General features: G+C 40.8%; 1 protein-coding gene across 1 annotated transcript; it reads left to right on the top strand.

Moving 5' to 3' along the window:
* Positions 1-2,453: 2,453 nt before the first annotated feature.
* Positions 2,454-17,353, top strand: tnfrsf1a (tumor necrosis factor receptor superfamily, member 1a). The gene is made up of 10 exons (XM_061674410.1): positions 2,454-2,660; positions 5,744-5,841; positions 6,647-6,764; positions 7,659-7,784; positions 8,522-8,677; positions 10,867-10,945; positions 11,738-11,793; positions 12,849-13,006; positions 13,093-13,207; positions 14,621-17,353. The coding sequence occupies exons 2-10, from the start codon at positions 5,779-5,781 to the stop codon at positions 14,935-14,937; spliced, it is 1,188 nt and encodes a 395-aa protein (XP_061530394.1). The 5' UTR covers positions 2,454-2,660; positions 5,744-5,778; the 3' UTR covers positions 14,938-17,353.
* Positions 17,354-18,490: the final 1,137 nt, after the last annotated feature.

The raw sequence follows: 18,490 nt of genomic DNA, 5'->3' as shown, positions 1-18,490 counted from the left end.
AGTGCTTAAGTGTATATGCTATTTTTTGGGTCATTTAGTTTGTGTACCGTTGAAAATGTCTTAGGCTACCTATGGAAGTGTTGTTTTAACAATGCTATAATGACCATTTCTTACTAGAATGCCCCTCAGTAAAGCACAGACCTCCACCGAGGCTGAATTGTTAACATAAGTGTGTCGTACTGGTTTGTCTGACAGCAGTTTACTTTCCAAATGTAATTAGTTCTTCCTTGGGCCATACCTCACCATAGAGTGAAATTGTTTTTTGAGGTGACCCAGACATCTGCAGCTGCCCTTTATCCGTTTGGGAGTCCGGACTTGGCAGAGGTCTGCACTCTACGGAGAGCTATTCCACATGTGGTTTGCTTTCAAAGTTAGCATTCATTTCATTGTAAGGCCCAATTTGGGATGTAGCTCTTGTACTGCTCTTGCGCACTCACATTGGAGCTGCTGTCGACCACAGCTCAGGCCCAGACTCTCACAGTGTCACGACTTCATGTGTCACCCCACCGGGACCCGCCTCTTAAAGGAACATGCATGTAGACAGACACGAAAATACATACAATATTTTAGAAACGTTTTATGCTTGCAATTTCTGTGTGTTCAAATGTTTCGAATGTTTTTCTTTTGAAAAAAAGGTGTGCTTAAAAAGTCCGTTTTAATAAGTTTAAAAGTATGTGAGAGGGGTAAAACTATATTCAAATGTTTTTTTTTTCATGTGGTCTCTCTACAGTATAGCGCATATTTTGATGTATTGCGTATTCCTCTGCGAGAAAAGGGGATTCCGTGATAGAGTGATGGTTTCATTTGATGATTAAGCGAAACTGCATACATCATAAGTTGTAAGAGCATGTGCGGATGCTAAGAGATAATCATCTCGGCCTTATTTGGCCAGCATAACTTCATTGGTTGTGATATGAGTGTCTGGGTAAAAACAAAAAAACAAAAAACAAAAAAGACACCTTTTGTGTGTTTGTTAGTCATTGTTACTTACTTGTGCCGACTGCTCGACAGCACGGCAGCCCTTGCTTGGGCTTGTTTCCACAAAAAGTGAGGCCCCGGCACGTGAAATGCGAAACAGGAAGTGCCAGACAGAGAGCTGACATGATGACTCAACACAATGATTGTGCACTAACTTGACTGTGCCTGCTGCCAGGGTGTCACATGCAAAGCTTGACTTACAAGGATACCTTTGAGCAGAAGCTGAGAGGAATACAGGGTGGGAACGTGTTGACTTCTCAATGGTCGGGAACCAAACTTATGACTTAGTGGATTCTCGACAAGTGCGTGCATGTACGGTAAACATGCAGCGAGGAGAAAAAGTTTACACCTTGAAGGAACTTTGTGGTGATCCGGTGTCACAACAATGCTCAGTTTTGATTGAAAATGTAAAGAGAGGTATTATTCATCAATGTTTTCTAGTATTGTGGGAGAAAATGGATGGATGAATGGTTAATCAGTACTGAAAGGCACTCTGTCGCATTTTTATTTTGGTATTTCATTTGAGTATTTTATTATGGGCATAACTAAATGGATTTTTTTAAAATTATTGTTTAATTAACATTCAATTATCCAATAAATGCGTATTTACACTGTATTGCACTAGTTTATTATAAAATCATCTTATTTGTTAAAAACATGTTATGCAGGAACATATGAGACGCAGTATTGCAGTCGCAGCAGTTAATCCACGTTGTAGAATTTTTGAAATAGAAATCATTGGATTGATGAATAAAAAACAAAACTAAACAAAAAACAAACCAGCAGTTAAGCCACACTGAAAAGACGTTTTGTGACATTTCTATTTTCTATTGTATTTTATTCCTTTACTTTCTTTGCATTATTTTAGTTGTTCTGTCTGTCTGGATGGATATAACAAGTCTACACACCCCTGCCAATACCAGGTTTTTGTGATATTAAAAAAAAACAAGACCAAGATATATCTTTCCAAAACGTTTTCACTTATTAATGAGACATATAACCTCTACAACTCAATTGACTTGATTATTATTATTATTTTTTTAAAAATGTTTTGTATCTTTTCCAGAAGGGACACCACGGTCAACGAGTTCACGCCTTGGTTTTGTCGAACCATAACACATTTTCTCGCGATGTTATTGTTCAATGGAACCAAGGTTGAACTTTTTGACCGGTATGTTTGGCACAAACACTCGTCATCACCAAATCAACACCGTACTTACAGAGAAGCATGGTGGTGGCAGAATTATGCTTTGCAAAAAAAAAAAAAAAAAAGAGGAAAAAGCCTACTAGAACAGCTGAAACGTATTTTCGGTTAATCACAGGGACTAAATGGTAGCAGGTGAATGTAATAGGTTGATTGTGAACAGTAATACGTGATATAATAATACATGATCTGTCTATCTGTCCAATCCATCCGGTGTGTTCGTCAACGAGTTGGTTAGATAGGGTTAATGAAGAGTTCCTTGAAATGATCCTGTGAGTCAACTAGTTCCCGTTTGAGACCGCCTCCTCCTTCTCTCGCCAGCCGCCGCGCCGCTCGCCTCAGGTTTCACCGTCTTCTTTTTTTTCTTTTTTCTTTTTTTGTTGTTGTCTTTTTTAGTTGTCGCCCAATAACTCGCGTTCACGTATCGCGGTGAACTGGACTCGCATCGAAAGGGGCCGCCCGGCACGCTCGCCCGCAGGTAAGCCGAAGTCGCGTTTTGCGCACCGGTTGCGTTCCGGCGACGCGAACCGCTTGAGGTGAGCCAGTGCGAGAGGTGACGCAAAACTCGAGTAAACAGTCAAATGTGCAGCCCACGTTCGCCTTCGTTGGCGTCGGCGTGCGATTGGCGACTTTTATTAGTCAACTTGAGAAGTCGAAAGTTACGCCTGGTTGAAATCTGTGCGTCTCTTTTTTTTAATTTTTTTTTTTTGACGCGTATTACGACACCATATTGTCTCTTAAAGGTATACAGTAGGACGGTTCCCTCTTAGCTATGCGGGTTTTCTGTAGGCTTTACACGATCAGGATTTTTGGGGCCGATCAGCGAGTTTAAAATACCGATCACATTTAAACGACCTGTTCATTTACTGTATTTGCTCGTGTACTTAATTGCTCCAAAAAAATATACATTTACAATAAATAATGTATCTTTGTTCCTCTATTTATGCCAGTGACGCATAGTGACAGACAGAACAGATGAACGGTCTTCTATTAGATGGCAGGAAGTAAATACAGTAATTAATGTATCCACTTTTGGTGACATTTTTGTTTTTGTTACTGTAATAAAATGACTTTATTTTTAATTAAATGACTTGACCCACACCGAAACTTTCCAGCAGAACGGCGGCATGTTCGCTTACAACCGTTCGTGCTACCACCCGCTTGCTAGGCTACATAACGTTTTTGTTGCCCTCTTGCGAGCCGGCATCGCATTAAACGTGCGTGAACATACCTCAAGCAAGCCTTAAACGAACGTCCTCTCCTGTCCTGTCCTGAGCACCGGTGACCATTTTGTCCTCATAATATAATCGGCGCGATCCACTCTTGTTGTCGTCGCCACGGTAACGAGTGTATCCAGCCCAATGATCGTACAAAATGGGACGCGCTGGTATCGAAATACAATATTTTATTGCAGTAGTGTGACATAGTGCAATCTTCAAAAAGCAAATTTGTCTTGTAATCTGATCCGGTCACTACGTGTTGTCTGTTCCACACCGCCGACATGATTTTTTGGGTTTTTGTTGAAATAACTTTATTGGCCGTCAGATATTTACAGGACTACGCCAAAAGACACGCGACAAGGCTAAAAATTAACTAGCGTTTGGATTCAAATATACTGTGCACGATGGCGATGCGGAGTAAATGTCTTTTGCGGATCGGTAGGATCGGCCAATTATGACATTAAAGCCGATCAGCCCATCATAAAATACTAATTATGGGCCGATACCGACAAGGCCGATAAAATCGGTGTAAAGTCTAGTTTTCTGTGTGGTCAATTTGAGGTTTTACCTTGTTCCATCGAAACAAGTGGGTAAAAGTATAATACCGGAGCGGTAAATTAACATGACGATGTGTGACAATCTGTGCTGTCTTGTCGACATGATTGTTGGACGCATTGGGGGTCTTCCGAGGCTGTTTTAGCCGTCAAAAAGAGAGACAAATATAGAAAAGAAATACAGTAACTGGCATGTTAAAAACAAACAAACAAAGAAAAAACTCTGTTCATAATTCTTTCCTGGAAGTTGAAATTGCTAAAGTCTAATTGACCTGAAACAACAACAATGCATAAAACAACAACGTGCACAGGACAGCACAGACCGAAATCTATCATGTTATAGTTTTCCCAGTTTGACCCTACCATTAAATGAGGTAAAGCCATTAAACATAAACAAACCCCTCCAAAATATGTAAGGCATTTAAGGATTCCAAAAAAAAAATGTTGGGAAACTTGAAGGTGACAGTAGCGGTTGTCAAAACTGCAGAACGTCATTCACGGTGGTCTCGAAAGTCCATTCCAACCAAATGTTCCGTTGCGAATACATCAGTTTTTCTGTCCGTCCTCCATTTTCTGTCCCGCTTATCCTCACTCGCGTCACGGGCGTGCCGGAGCCTATCCCAGCTATCTTCGGGCGAGAGGCGGGGTACACCCTGAACTGGTCGCCAGCCAATCGCGGTGCAGAAAATATTTATTCAATGAATTGATTCCACTGACTTCTAAGTGAGATAATGTCCTGAGGGGCTTTCGCAAGGTTGCAATGACCTGTTGAATCAGCTTTTTTCAACTGGATCATGCAACCTTTATTGTTCCAAAACGATACGCATCTTTTGAAATGCAACATTTTCCAGGTAAGAATAATTAGGCTGGCTGCCGAGAGAAATGTTTTCGTGGGAGTATGTGGTGTAACATGTAGGTCGAACCAGCCGAACCAGAGTTTCCTCTTTAGTTGACATAATTAGTCCGTGTCTTTGGTTTTGTACCCAATTTTGACCTTTGCTTTTAAAATAACAATCGAAACCTAAAGACGTTGAGTGAATGAAATGAAATTTTTGTCATTAATTCTTTAATGAATTACCTTCGGGCGTATTACATTTGAATGCAATGAGACGACAAATTGGGATGTTCTGAACTCCTGTTGCCAGTCGTACTGAGCAGAATAAGGTCGCCCGGAGTTGTGCTAAAGTGCTCTGCAAGGATGTACCTCGATTTGACTTCTTTCGATAGCAAACTAGTTGAGACTTCAACAACAGCGCTTCAATTGTGCACGACAAGACGCGATTAATCAACAATTGTTTTTCTTTTTCTTTTTCTTTTTTATGCACGCCTTCCCCAAAGGATAATTGCCATACTTTGAACACATTGCACACAAATCAGTCAAAATTCATCGAAATTGGTGATTCATTGTTTGGGTGGAGTCGATTATTCCTGTCTTAAAACAACTGTGGCAAAATATAGTGCGGTCCCACGACGTTTCAATATGTTGAATTGTGCTTAAATTGTGGGAGAGGTCAAACTATTTTTTAAAAAAGTTTTTAAATGGTCTTTTTACATCACGGATTTTCACGTGTCACATGTGGATCTGGAATGCGTGACCCGCGATAAACGGGGGTTCACCGTAAGCGATGACTCAATCGTTAATTTTCCACATTATCAAAGGCAATTCGATTCAAATTCTTCAGCTGTGGGAAGTTGAGCACGATGCACGCAGCATTGACACAGGAATTGAGAACGTTCCAAGAAATGATTGATTTGTTTGTTTTTAATGACAATAATGTTGCTTTCAGGTGCTCCCTTCTGATGGACTGAGCTCAAGCTTGGGATGGTCAAGGCGGGCAGCGGGCAGAGCGAGATGGCCACGCATGGCGCGCTGCTGCTGCTGGCGGTGAGTAGGTCGCACCTTTTTGCGTTTTGACACCGAGGAGACGAAGCGCAACAGAAGGTGGTCTCACGAGCATGTTCACCACCGGTGATGCCGGTGACACGTTACTCCAAAACAGTCGCCATTTTGAGCAACGTAACGCGTTACTACAGTCAGACAAATAATCAGATGACAGTTACTCTGTCAAACCACTGTTCGTTACCGTAGAGTCAGCAGTGACTCGAAAAAGTAAAGACAGCTTGCTAGAACATACTGCTACTACCAAACCCACATGTGTATAATAGAAGCATATACCTACAACAACACATTTCTGCAAAGGTGCTAGCGTCATTCCTTTGCTTGTATTGTCGTATTTTCTTGCATGTGTCTCCTGTTATATATGCGTGTCTTGTTATTTGCACCGAATTGCTTGAAGACTGCGGAGCCAAGAATATTACAATGCATGCTGGGAACATATATTACAGTACGTTGCTGTAATTTCTACTTTTATTTACCACATACCATGCAGTTAAATACTGGAAAGTGATTATACTTGAATGGAATATAGTTTCCATTGCATCATTAGATTTTGGTTCATTTAATGTGGCTCGAAGCTACACACGAATATTTAGGTTATTGGTTCATGTCGACGTGCTTCTGTAATTTACGTGGCGTGTATTACCAATTAAGTGAAGTTTATATTACAGCGGAGGAGTGATATCACTGCCACTCGGCAGCTGCTGAAAGTAACTAAAAAAGTCACTTGTAATCTAACTTAGTTACTTTTGAAACCGAGTAATCAGTAATGTAACTCAATGACTTTCTCCAGGTCACTGCGGCAACATTGTTCACCACCACGCTGACACTGATTCCCACCCTCAAAGAGAAAACGTGTCCAGAGGGAGACTATCCCGTAAATGGCATATGCTGCAACAAGTGCCCACCGGGTAAGTTGACGCCTACTACACAGTCACAATTATCACACAGGCCCCCCCCCCCCCATTTGACCAACTCTTTAAAATTTCACTTGTACCCTAGAATAATATTATATTTTCCCATTCTTGGATTAAATCCTTCCTCCATAAGGTTAACATAAGGATATATATGGAACATTTGAGCGTTTATTCTATATCCTTGGTATCCAGCTTAAGGTCCACGTACTAGTACCCTCTTTGTTCTCACTAATACGACAATTCAACACACAAATAGAATGATAATGTCTTACTAGTAGTATTTTTTCCACTACTGTGACATTTCTGCACTCTAGGAGGACATCTTTGGCATACTATTTAGACAATGGGGTATACGTTATTACTGAGGCAAAATTGTGCAGTAGTTTACATCTGTGCACTACTAGTAGTAGCAGTGAAGCACTAGATGCTAACATGTAGGATTTTATAATGTCACAGACTCACTTTAGTACGAGTAGCACTTCTCAACTAGAAATACTTTCTGACTAGCAATGTTTTTCCCACTACCATTGCCACTTTTATCCTACTAGTATGCAATTAAACCTTACTAGTACACTACTGTGCTGCACTAGTAACATTACTAGGCCCAACTAGTAGGTTCGTGTCATGCACTAGTAATCTCTTGGACCATAGCAGTAGCACCAAAATGGCACTAGTAGCTTTGACTCTCTAGTAACATGTAGTTGACGTACTAGTATGCCAAAGTTGTCCTACTAGTAAGGACAAAGAGCGTACCAGTACATGGACCCTGATATGAATATCAAGGATATGGAATAAATGCTCAAACGGCTTTCCATAGCAATCAACAGGCGTCACGATGCCGGCCAGCGTGTATGAATGTAAATCGTAACCATTGCTCCTGTTGTCCAGGTTTCAAGTTGGTGGAAAAGTGCATCGCCGAGGGCATGAGGACGAACTGCACACCGTGTGCTGCTGACGAATTTATGGACCAGATGAACTACTATCCCAAGTGTATGCGATGCAGAGCGTGCAGAAGTAAGGAGACGTTACCACGCTCTCAATCAGTTGAAAGCTCCGTTCATCATTGTTAGAATGCATGTGTCTCAAACAGATACATAGGGTTATTACAGTTTGATATTTTACCGATGTTAAAAAACACGAGCGTTTAATCGTAGCACAAACTACCAAATTACCAAGAGATTTTCATTAGTGCAGCACGGCGCACAAGTGGGTAGCATATCTGCGTCACGATTCAGATGTTCAGCGTTTGAATCGCAACTCAGGCTTTTTACTGTGTGGAGTTTGCATGTTCTCGCTGTTTGTTTGGGTTTTGGGTTTTCTGACTTCTTCCCTCCATCCCAAAACATGCATGTCAGCTTCAGCGAAGACTCCAAAGCAGGCGTGTCAAACTCATTTTTTTATCACGGGCCACATCGTAGTTATGACCTCCCTCGGAGGGCCGCGACAACTGTGAACCCATATAAATGAAAGATTACCTCATATACTGTAATTACGTACAGTATACACAACACATTGATGAATAACCAGTTTTGAAATTAAAACCCAATAAAAACATGTTTTTTTCGACTATTACATTTCTTACATTTGTTACAGTCATCATGAAAACATGAGAGGAATGATGAGAAGTGGCCAAACAATTGCACACATACCACTACGAACATAAGTCCCTTGAAACGTGTTTCCTTCATTTGATTTGCGATCCAATTCCACAATGTTGCATGAGAGAGTTTTCCAAATTTCTCTCCCTGCAGAGCAAAACAATGAAGTGGAAGTATCCAAATGCGAACGCCACCGAAACACTCTCTGCCGCTGTAAGGACGGCTACTACATCTTCACTATCGACTCAGAGACGAGTGAATGTCGTAGATGTACGCCGTGCAACTCTGCTGAGAGAGAAGTCCAAAAATGTAAGTTTTCCCCAATCCGCGCGTCATCCGCTCTTTCTATTTTCAGTCGGTGATGAAAACCTATTTTGTTATTAGGCTCAGATCAAAAATTGCAAATGGACAAACAGATCCCAGGACGGAATTACATTTCAACATGTAATTGGTTGTGTTAGTTTGGTAACGAATATTAGTCGTGACATGTTAACTTGTTTGCCGTCACGACTCTGGACTCTGGAAAAATCTCACTTTTGATCCCGGCGCAGCTTTGAAGTAGAAATTCTGTGTCGACCTATTTTCGATGTTTTTTTTTCTCAGTCCTACTCTGCACCACGACCAGCAGCCATCAAAAGATCGGAAGCGTTATTGTCGTTGGCTTCATGCATTACGTAAGCCACGGAAGATATGCTTTTGCTGCTGTCACAACCAGTTTGTGACAATGTTCCTTCTTACCGACCTATTTGCAGCATACTGACTCTAAAAGGGCCACGACGTCCAACCGAGACATACTGTATACACACGCAGTATCATTGTACACCGATTGAAAGGAGATCAGCTGTGTTGTTGATGTGATTTTCCCCAAGTCTACTCGTTCAGTGATTTGACCCCACCGTTCGCTTTCTGTTCACCGTCCCTACCACCACCCGCACTCTCCGTTCCAGCAGTTTTATAAACCTCTTCTTTCCCGAACTCCACACTAGTTGCGGTTGATATTCTTTTCAATTTCCGCCCCAAGCAGCTTGAAGAATCTATAAAAAAAAAATCATTCAACTCAATGAAAATGACAATGTCATCTTAAATTGGGTTGTTTGCCAAGTATGGAGCAGTTTCAAATAATGAAGGAACATTTGAGCACTGAATGCTCTTGTTTTTGCACCGAACGCTGATGACGATGATGAGGATGATGATGATGTATTGATGTGATTTGCATCCTGTAACTCCTGCTGATTGTTCTTAATGTGCATTTGATTTGGAACTATTGTGCTGCTGTCTTGGCTCGGACTCCCCTTGCAAAAGAGATTCTGAATCTCAATGGAACTGTTCCTGGTTAAATAATGGTCAAATAAAAAATAAATTCAACAAAATGCAAATAAATTGCCTTGCCCGAATAAATCAAGGTTAAATCAAAGAAATAAATATGTACAATTCCCAACTAGTGTGCCCAGGCACATTAGTGTGCCGTGAAAGCTTTTCAGGTTTGCCGTGGGAAATGATCCAATTTCACTTAACTGTTGTGTAAATGATTTATTTACAACAAATAATGCATCTTTGTTCACCTCTTTATGCCAGCGACATATAGTGACACGCAGAACAATGAAATGCTCTCCACTGAATGGGAGCAGGTGCATAATTAACCCGCGTGTCAACTTTTTTGTTTGGTGGTGTGCCATCCATGAGAGTTTTGAAAATGTAAAATATGTGCCTTGGCTCAAGGTTTACCACACCCTTTCGCCAATAGCACAAATCTGTGAGTAATTGACATGACTTTGTTTGGTATTTCCACTTTCCGAGTCTCTGTCAGTCTTTTAAAAAGAAAACAACACCGCAGTAATACTCATTTGGACGTGTACTGTATACTCTTGCTTGCTTTCAACCAAGTTCTCTTCATCCAACTGTATTTTGAGCCAAATGGAGCACTTATTAATGAACATATTAATCAGATACCTCCCCCCACTTTTTCAAATAGGTTTATAATTGCCTATCGATGCCAGAAACGGCCAGCAAAGTAAACTTTTGTTTGAATGAAACTTCTCAAATGGCTTCGACGTAGTTCCATGGCACCAAGGTGCAGCAAAATTAAGGCACATACTGTACGTGGGGGTTCACTGTACTTTTCCACATATGGTGTTCCGTGTAGACACAAATGAGTTGAAAACAATGTGGTAGGACAAACAGCGGTGAAAGCATATCGTCCGTCTCAGACGTAATGCGTGAAGCCGATTACAGTAACTCGTTTGTCCTTCATTTAATATGGCTGAAGGATCACTCTACAGATGGTGGTCATGGCTGAAGCTAACGCAGCTGCATCAGCGCCCGTGACCAAACTTCCGTGGCCTGTTTTTACGTTGAGTATTTTTTTTAATCTGAGGCCTTCCTAAAACAAATAAAATAATGAGTCAGGTTTCATTTTTTTCTTCATATTGCCAATGAAACGTTCTTCTCAATAGTGTGTCTCCCTCCGGTTGATTGTACATTTTTCTGAATACAAACAGGTACGGCGGAGAGGAACACTGTGTGCGAGTGTAAGGAGGGTTACTACAGAGTGAACAGGAAGTGTGAGCGATGCAAGAGGTGAGTGTGTGTGTGTGTGTGTGTGTGTGTCTATCTAAAGAGCTGTGCATCGCTTGTTCCTTCGACACTGAGACATCGGGACGGGGAAGTGGTTTTGTTGAACTGAAACTCTTTCCATCAGCATCAGGAGGAAAAAAAAAAAAAAGAAGCTATGCCATTCTAAATATAGTTATTGACATTAATCCAACTAAAATGTTCACTTGTACACACTCAACTCAAATCGGCATTGTACTTCTTTAATGGCCTTACATTTCTTTTATATTTAATACAGTGTACATTAAAAGTAGTTGATTGTGATAGGAAAATTCCTAAAATTCCTCTTGTTGGAATACCACTCCCTGTACGGCAGTTATTCAAAACAACTTAGTGGGCGTGGCTGCCTAATGTCTGACTCTTCATTGGCCCAAGGGGCAGTTGTCATTGAGCCCTATGAACTCTGCCTGGCAACAAGTGCCCTGTGATCAGGAAAAACGTTTCCGCATTTGCAGGAGAGTTGAAAGTGTTATTAATTTGCAGAAAAAGCTATTTTAAAACGGTTTCTAAATATTAAGAAATAAATAAATGAATACAATGGATGTAGCCGAAGGGATAAATATGTAGGATGGAAACACGGCGCACACTTTTATCTATGAGAAAGAGGGACAGTCATGTATCCGCACAGACTATTCAGACTATTTAACAGTGCTCAGTATGTTAATATTTGTGTTATTTGCTGATTTTTTTTGTTTTTACAAATCGTCTCACTAGTTACTGTACCTTTAAGCCACACTTCCTCTCTCTTTCTCTCCACAGTTGCGTAGCAGGTTGCAAACATCTCTGCAAGTCCGTTCCTACCCACAATCCAACTGGTGAGCACACAAACCACCAGATTTTGAGAATGCTTTCTACCTATTTCATTAAATATGGCTATCCCCCCCCCCCACCATAGTCTTTCATTTCCCAGTGAATTGTATGAAAATCTTAATGAATACATTTAGATGCGTGAAGTGGGATCAATGAAAGTGTACAACTTAGGGTGGATTCAAATTAGATTGTGCCACAATGAGGTGTGTTTCATATATTTTGATTACTTTTATTAATTACACGTGACTGCCTGTTGACACAACATGTCTCTATGTAAAAACCATTTAAAAATGTGTGTGTGTGTGTGTGTGTGTGTGTGTGTGTAACGATGCGTTCTGGCTTGCTGGGGCTCCACGACATGTTCGCATCCAACTCAAAGACAAAACAAACTGTATCACAAACATCTTTCCACCTTGTCTCAAGTTCCACACACACAATGATAAATAGTGTCATGACATACAAGTACAAATGGTGTTTGAAAAAAACTTTCTAACCTGACGCATTACCTTCTCGGCAATGTTTTGTAGTCAGCTTCCGGTTCAGTGTAAATAAATAATGTGATGTCTGATTATACAGTGGAATCTCTTTTTTATTTATGATTTATTTATTTTATTTTTGAACACTTTCCAAAAACAATTAATTCATTGATATTATGTGAAAAGGGTAGACAATATAAGCCTTGGCTTCAGTCTACACATTTTTGGTCTTCGCTTGATTTGTATGTACGATGTTGGATTGACTATAGATTTGTGGAACAACATATGACCAAATAAACTAAACTAAAAAACACACAAACAAGAAGTGTCCGGTTGCATCCATTCAACCTTTATGGATGATCATGACCTGGATGACTGACAGTCTACACATACAACAGCATTTTTATCAAACACTTTTTTAATTTGTATTAATATTTTGGCAGTAAGTTAAAAATTGCTTGGGCAATTATGCTACTGGGCGAATGATATTACAGTATATGTAGCTTCCTTTTTCTATTCTTCTCTTAACACCCCTTGTCGAGGCTGCTCCTATCTAACGCCTGTGTCCTCCTCGTCTTGCATAGATTCCGAGAGCGGAAGCGGATACCTCGTTCACGTCCTGACTGCAGTGGTGGTTGTGGCCGTGACGTTGTTGATGCTGGTCATCTTCTACATGGCCACAAAGCGCTTGACCAAAAAGACGCTCTTGAAACCATCATCCGGAACACCGGAGTCACACGGGGTGCGCTCGTAGAGCTGTGAGAGGTTAACTGCATGGGTGTGCGGCATGTAGCTTCATTAACACCGTGTCATGGTATCATGTTGCAGGCCCTGTTTCCGACTGGGGAAGTGTCAAGAATATCTTTCATTGAGCCTCCTGAGAGCGCAACGCTTTTGAACGACCATTCCAACCTGCCTGACTGTGTCCCACTGGAGATCAAGAGTAAGTCTCTTTGGACAATGTCGCACACAGTAGACCATGGGCCAAAATAGGATTTGAATTTTAGGGCTGCTCAGCCCTCGATCAAAATATCAATCACGCAGGATCTTGCAAGAAACAACAACAAACTTTGTCCACGGGTTTTCCTCCTGTTGCGTAACCCGAAATGTGTACGAAGTGTGCCAGAAAAGTTCCAGTCCCGCATGATAACGTATTCTTCTATTTCATTGCGCGCCGAAACTTTGTGTGTCAGCAGCATTATGTAGTGGCATTTTCTCCGGAAACCTCAATGCAATGCAGTATTGCCTTTAAAATGATGTCAAACACAACACACCTAAGACCCAACTTTTGATCGCAAGTGACAAGCATATGGCTGTTTCAAGATAACAAACTTCAAGATGCAGTGAACCGGCGTTTATCGGGATACATTCTAGACCAAGTCGCAATAGGTGAATAGCCGCATTATAGTGAGGCCATGCGAAAAACATACCAAACTCATAAAACACACTTTTTCAAGTATCCTTAGCACCCGTTCTCACTCTCGCTTATTTCTCCAAAAAGGACGCAAAGCGAACTTGCTTTAAGCTCTTTGTTTGTCACTCCCAGTTGAAGTTGATTGTAAAACTGACACATAAAAACAAAAGACAATTAATTATTGTATATTTAAGCATCAAAATGTTCACCCAAACCCTATCATCGAGTCTAAAGAAAACCAGCTATCTTAATGCTGACATCTAAGGTGAAACGGAAATTCGCATAGCTGTTGCGGTAATTGTAAGCCTTCAACGAGCGGCTACTCTAACATACACGGAGCATCAACATAAAAACAGCATACAACAATGTCTCTGCTCCGTGGGAACGATGGCTGATTTTGGTTCAGTTTGCTCTTAATGACAGTGCATGTCTTCCATCATACCCTGGTGCTGCCTGGCAAGTTGCGGCACAACACGGCACTACGCATACTGAAGGCAAATCTGCGATACACAGCTAGCCCCTGCATATTCGCAATTCGGCCATTTGCCTTTTTACACATTTTGGAGGAGAAAGTTCACCCATTCCTTAGTTTTGTGCTCACGCCAAAGCCATGTCTAATGTACACATATTGCTTTGGTGCTATCTTTTGGCATCTTGGGGCCAAGGAACTAGGTTGAAGTAGGAGGAGGAGGTTCATTTAGTTAGTCCATAACCTTTGCTGATAGGAAAAGTATTTTGCTGCCATTTTGTGTTATCTATGGGCAATTACAAACCTTTTTGAATGAGTGTCAGTTATTAGTGGATTTTCACTATTTGTGGAGGGCTCGCTCTAAAGACTTTCTCTGAATTTGTCTTACTGTATTTTAGCGAATAGAGGAACTGGAAGTGGTCTGACACTCGATGACACCCCCTTAAACCATCATTGTGCTCTTCTATCCGCAGCCCACGACCTCATCTACATGCTGCTCGACCTGGTTCCCGTGCAGCAGGTCAAGCAGCTGGTGCGTTCCCTCGGCGTGACCGAGACCGTCATCGATCGGGCCGAGCTGGACCACCGTCCCAGCAAGGAGGCCCACTACCAGATGCTCAAAACGTGGGCAGAGAGGGGCTGGCAGGCCGGCGGTGGTGGCGGAGGAGGAGGAGGGGGTCGAGGAAGAATGCTGCACTCAGCTTTGCTGCAGGAGCTTTTACTCAAACTTAGACTGATGCACCTCAGGGGGGTGGCCGAGGAGCTGGAGAGAAAGTACAGCGTTCACTAAGTGTCTGATGTTTGCCAAGAGGGACGAGAAAAAAAACAAAAAAAACTGAATGGCGCACCTGAATCCTAGTATTGTTCTCTATCTGGAACTCAAGGACAGCCTCGGAGCATTCCGAAGTGGACGCAGTCCTTGCGCGTGGACCAAGACGGCTTTTGTGGCCAACGACCAATGACATCTGTACCTCTCATCCTGGCTTTAAACTACTGAGAGAGGAAATGGTTGGAGACGCTTGCGGGATTAACATTGACTACTCTGCCGCAGCGAACATGAAGCTGGCGCCTGCTGAATGGGGAAACAGCGTGCGAGGTTCTGTGCATATAAGTAATAGGGACCAAGCCATGAATGGTGAAAATATGTGAGTATTTGACATAGTCTGGGTTGTAAATACATAGTTCATGAATGCTGCAGGTCCGTTTTTCCCAACCTTTATTGAGCCAAGGAACATACATATTTTTCATTAGAAAAATCTCACGGCACACCGCCAAACACAAATGTCACAAAAAGCGTACATATACAGTACTGAAATAATGATGATTTTGTCTCAAGTTTACTGACAAATGTACTTATTTTGAAATTTGGGCCTTTCAGTATACTGTACATCAGTGGCATAGAGAAATGAACGAAAATACATTATTGGTAGTAAAAAAAATTTTTCCAACCAATTAAGTGAAATTGGATAATTGTGGTTGGGAATGATCACTTTATAAAACACCACCATCCTTTGAATTTTTTTGGTAGGACGATAATGCCTCAAAGCAAGCAAAATTACCTGAAATGTTCTTTTATTTGTCCTGTTCTTCTAGAAATGTTCTTGGACCCCTTACAAAACTCATTTGAAATCCAAGTTTGGAGCTTTTTATTGTTTACAAGTAGTGGGGCAGGCCAACCCATGTAATTTTGATGCAGATGTTTTCTCACTTCATGAAGAATGTTTTGGTTTTTTTAACTCACATTTTCCAAGTTAACGCATAACAAAGTGATCATATATGATGTTAGCATATTTCCAAACAATTCTTTTTTTTTTTTTTTTTCTTTTTTTTTTAGAGGAAGTTCATGTTTTCTTTTAACTAATCAAACAAAATGCAGTTGCGATAGATAATTGTGTTCTTGGTCAACCACTGTTCAGTGTCAGGAACGAAGCTTCTACTTCGAAAGTGAGAACACTATACTATATATATATATATATATATATAATGTTTTTTTTTTTTTTTTTTTTTTTTTTAACCAAGTAGCTGAAGTCCAGAGTCAAGTCCAAAACTAGGTGGCTGCTTGAGGCCAGAGGTCCTAGGGGGCCCCCAAAATGCGCATTAAACAGATGAACAAGGTGGGAGAGGGCCCCCAATTCCCATAAAGGCGCGCTGGAGTCAAAAGTAGCGTCGGTGCTATTCCAGAACTACTATTTGTTCCAGTCGTCTTGCATTGCTAAGCTAGCTGTTTCTTGTTTTGAACGGGAAGCCGCATCTCACAGGACGTATTTATTGTTTGTATTGAATTACAGTGGATTCTTCAGTATGTTGCATTACTTGGATGGTTTGTGGGAAAGCTGCGGGTAGGTTAATTTCTTATCATTCCATGTGGGACTGATTCCATTGTACAGCATGCACGTACCCTACTAGTGTTCTTCAGGTTGGGTATTTTTAAACTGCCTCCCTACTGCCATCATTTTTTTCTATTTTAGCAGAGGGGAATGATGCACTGCTCACAAAACGCTAGCGATATTTGGCTTTTAGGTGCAATTTTGGGATAAACTGAGCTTAATTTGACCTTCTCTAAACCTTTTAATACACATGTTGATTGTTTCAGTACTGTTTGCTCAATTTGCTATCCTCTAACCAGGAGCTGAATGGCAAAAGTCACCATTCAGTTGTTTTAATTTCCAGTTATATCCTTTTCTATGCCTTTCGGTGACTCTTCCAGTCTTGAAAATTGAACAGTTTGACCTGTACATTCAAAAGTCTAGTGATGGTCAAATGAAGTTCACCTGTAGAGGTTGCAGTGAATATTTGGTCCATCCTGAAATTTCATCCAAAAGACGAATATCCCAATTTCTTTCTTATTTTTTTGTGAGTAGTGTAACCGTGGCGAGGTTCATCGGTAGCACTTAAAACTCACCCACTTCCCCCTTCCCCTCATGACCCCTGAACTACTTCCCAGCTCTCCTCCAGCATTCCTTCAGGCCACTCAGTTCTCCAAAACAGCAAGCATTATTCATTAACATTAGGGAAGGGCCACGCCTTGTTTCAACTCATCTCACCAGTCAGTTCAGCCTCCGCTTTGCGCTTGGTAAGCTGTGCCAAGTTCATTACTCATACACTTTGTGCATTATATTTATGGACGTTGTGAAACGGCGCCGGTGTGTGAAGAGCGGTGTGCAACAGCTGTGCTGTTTGGTTGTTTGAATAAAAGGTCAATTGAATGCTGCTCTGTGTCATAAACATTTTGGGGGGTGTTAAAAGTGACAATTGAGGGCTTCATAAAAGTGAGATACACTTTTATGTTGCAGGCATGTGGCCTGTCCACATACCCACGTGTAGCCGTAAATATTCATCTGTGGGTGTATGCCGCTCACTGAGGCCGTCACACTGGTTGACATGAAAATTCCAAACAGATTTCCCCAGAGGATACCATGCTAATTTAATTAATTCCAGGCTGTTGGAAAAAAACTGTAGTTTTAATGGTATCAGTGTAAATACCTAGGTGTTAACGTTTAAAAATATATATATACCTATACTTTAAAGGCATTATGTGAAGGTGATTGGGGTTGCAGCGAGTGTGTGTGGCGACACTGCAGACATACTATTCTTAGAACTAAAATAAAGTAAAAAAAAAAAATACAAAATTTCTACCTGTAATGAAGAGGGAAATTGGTGGTGTTTCCAGAGCAATACTGCCATCTACAGGCGTTCAATATCATTTTAATACAATAATGGGTTATTCATACTCTCTTTTATAAATGTATCCAAATAACAGGCCCTAATATACTGTACTGTATGTATGTATATAATAATCTTGATATAAAGCTCAACATTTAAACCCCTTGTATACATATGTATAAGGAACGAAAGAAACAAGACAAAAATGAAATTCAGCAAGACAACCTTCAAGGCCCCAAATTTCAAACAGCCTAAGGAAAACAAATAAACAAAACAAATAAATACATTTTCACAAAATCGAGACACAATATAAAAGCTAACACAACCAAATGTTCCAACATTTTCACTATGTATCCTGTTTATACCAGATTTACATTTTTAAAATACTTTATTTTTAAACAAAAGCAAATCACACGTTTTCAGCTCAGTTTCATAATTATTCCATAAATTAGTCTTGTCCCCCCCCCCCCCCCCCCCCCCCCCTAAAATAATTGAATAATTTCATACATCCATACATACATACTGTACATACATAAATCCTGATTTCGGTACAGTTCTGAAAAAAATAAGGTAATGATCGTGCACTTTGTACATTAGCTGTGCTGTTTTAGCTTTGCTATCGTGTGTATACCCAAAGATCCTCCACAGGACAGATTTGAAAAAAGAAAAAGAGATGCTTC

Source organism: Phycodurus eques, chromosome 4, assembly GCF_024500275.1.
Source record: "Phycodurus eques isolate BA_2022a chromosome 4, UOR_Pequ_1.1, whole genome shotgun sequence".
NCBI classification, from domain to species: domain Eukaryota; kingdom Metazoa; phylum Chordata; class Actinopteri; order Syngnathiformes; family Syngnathidae; genus Phycodurus; species Phycodurus eques.
The sequence above is the reverse complement of the archived record's forward strand: the minus strand, read 5'-3'. Positions and strand labels throughout refer to the sequence as shown.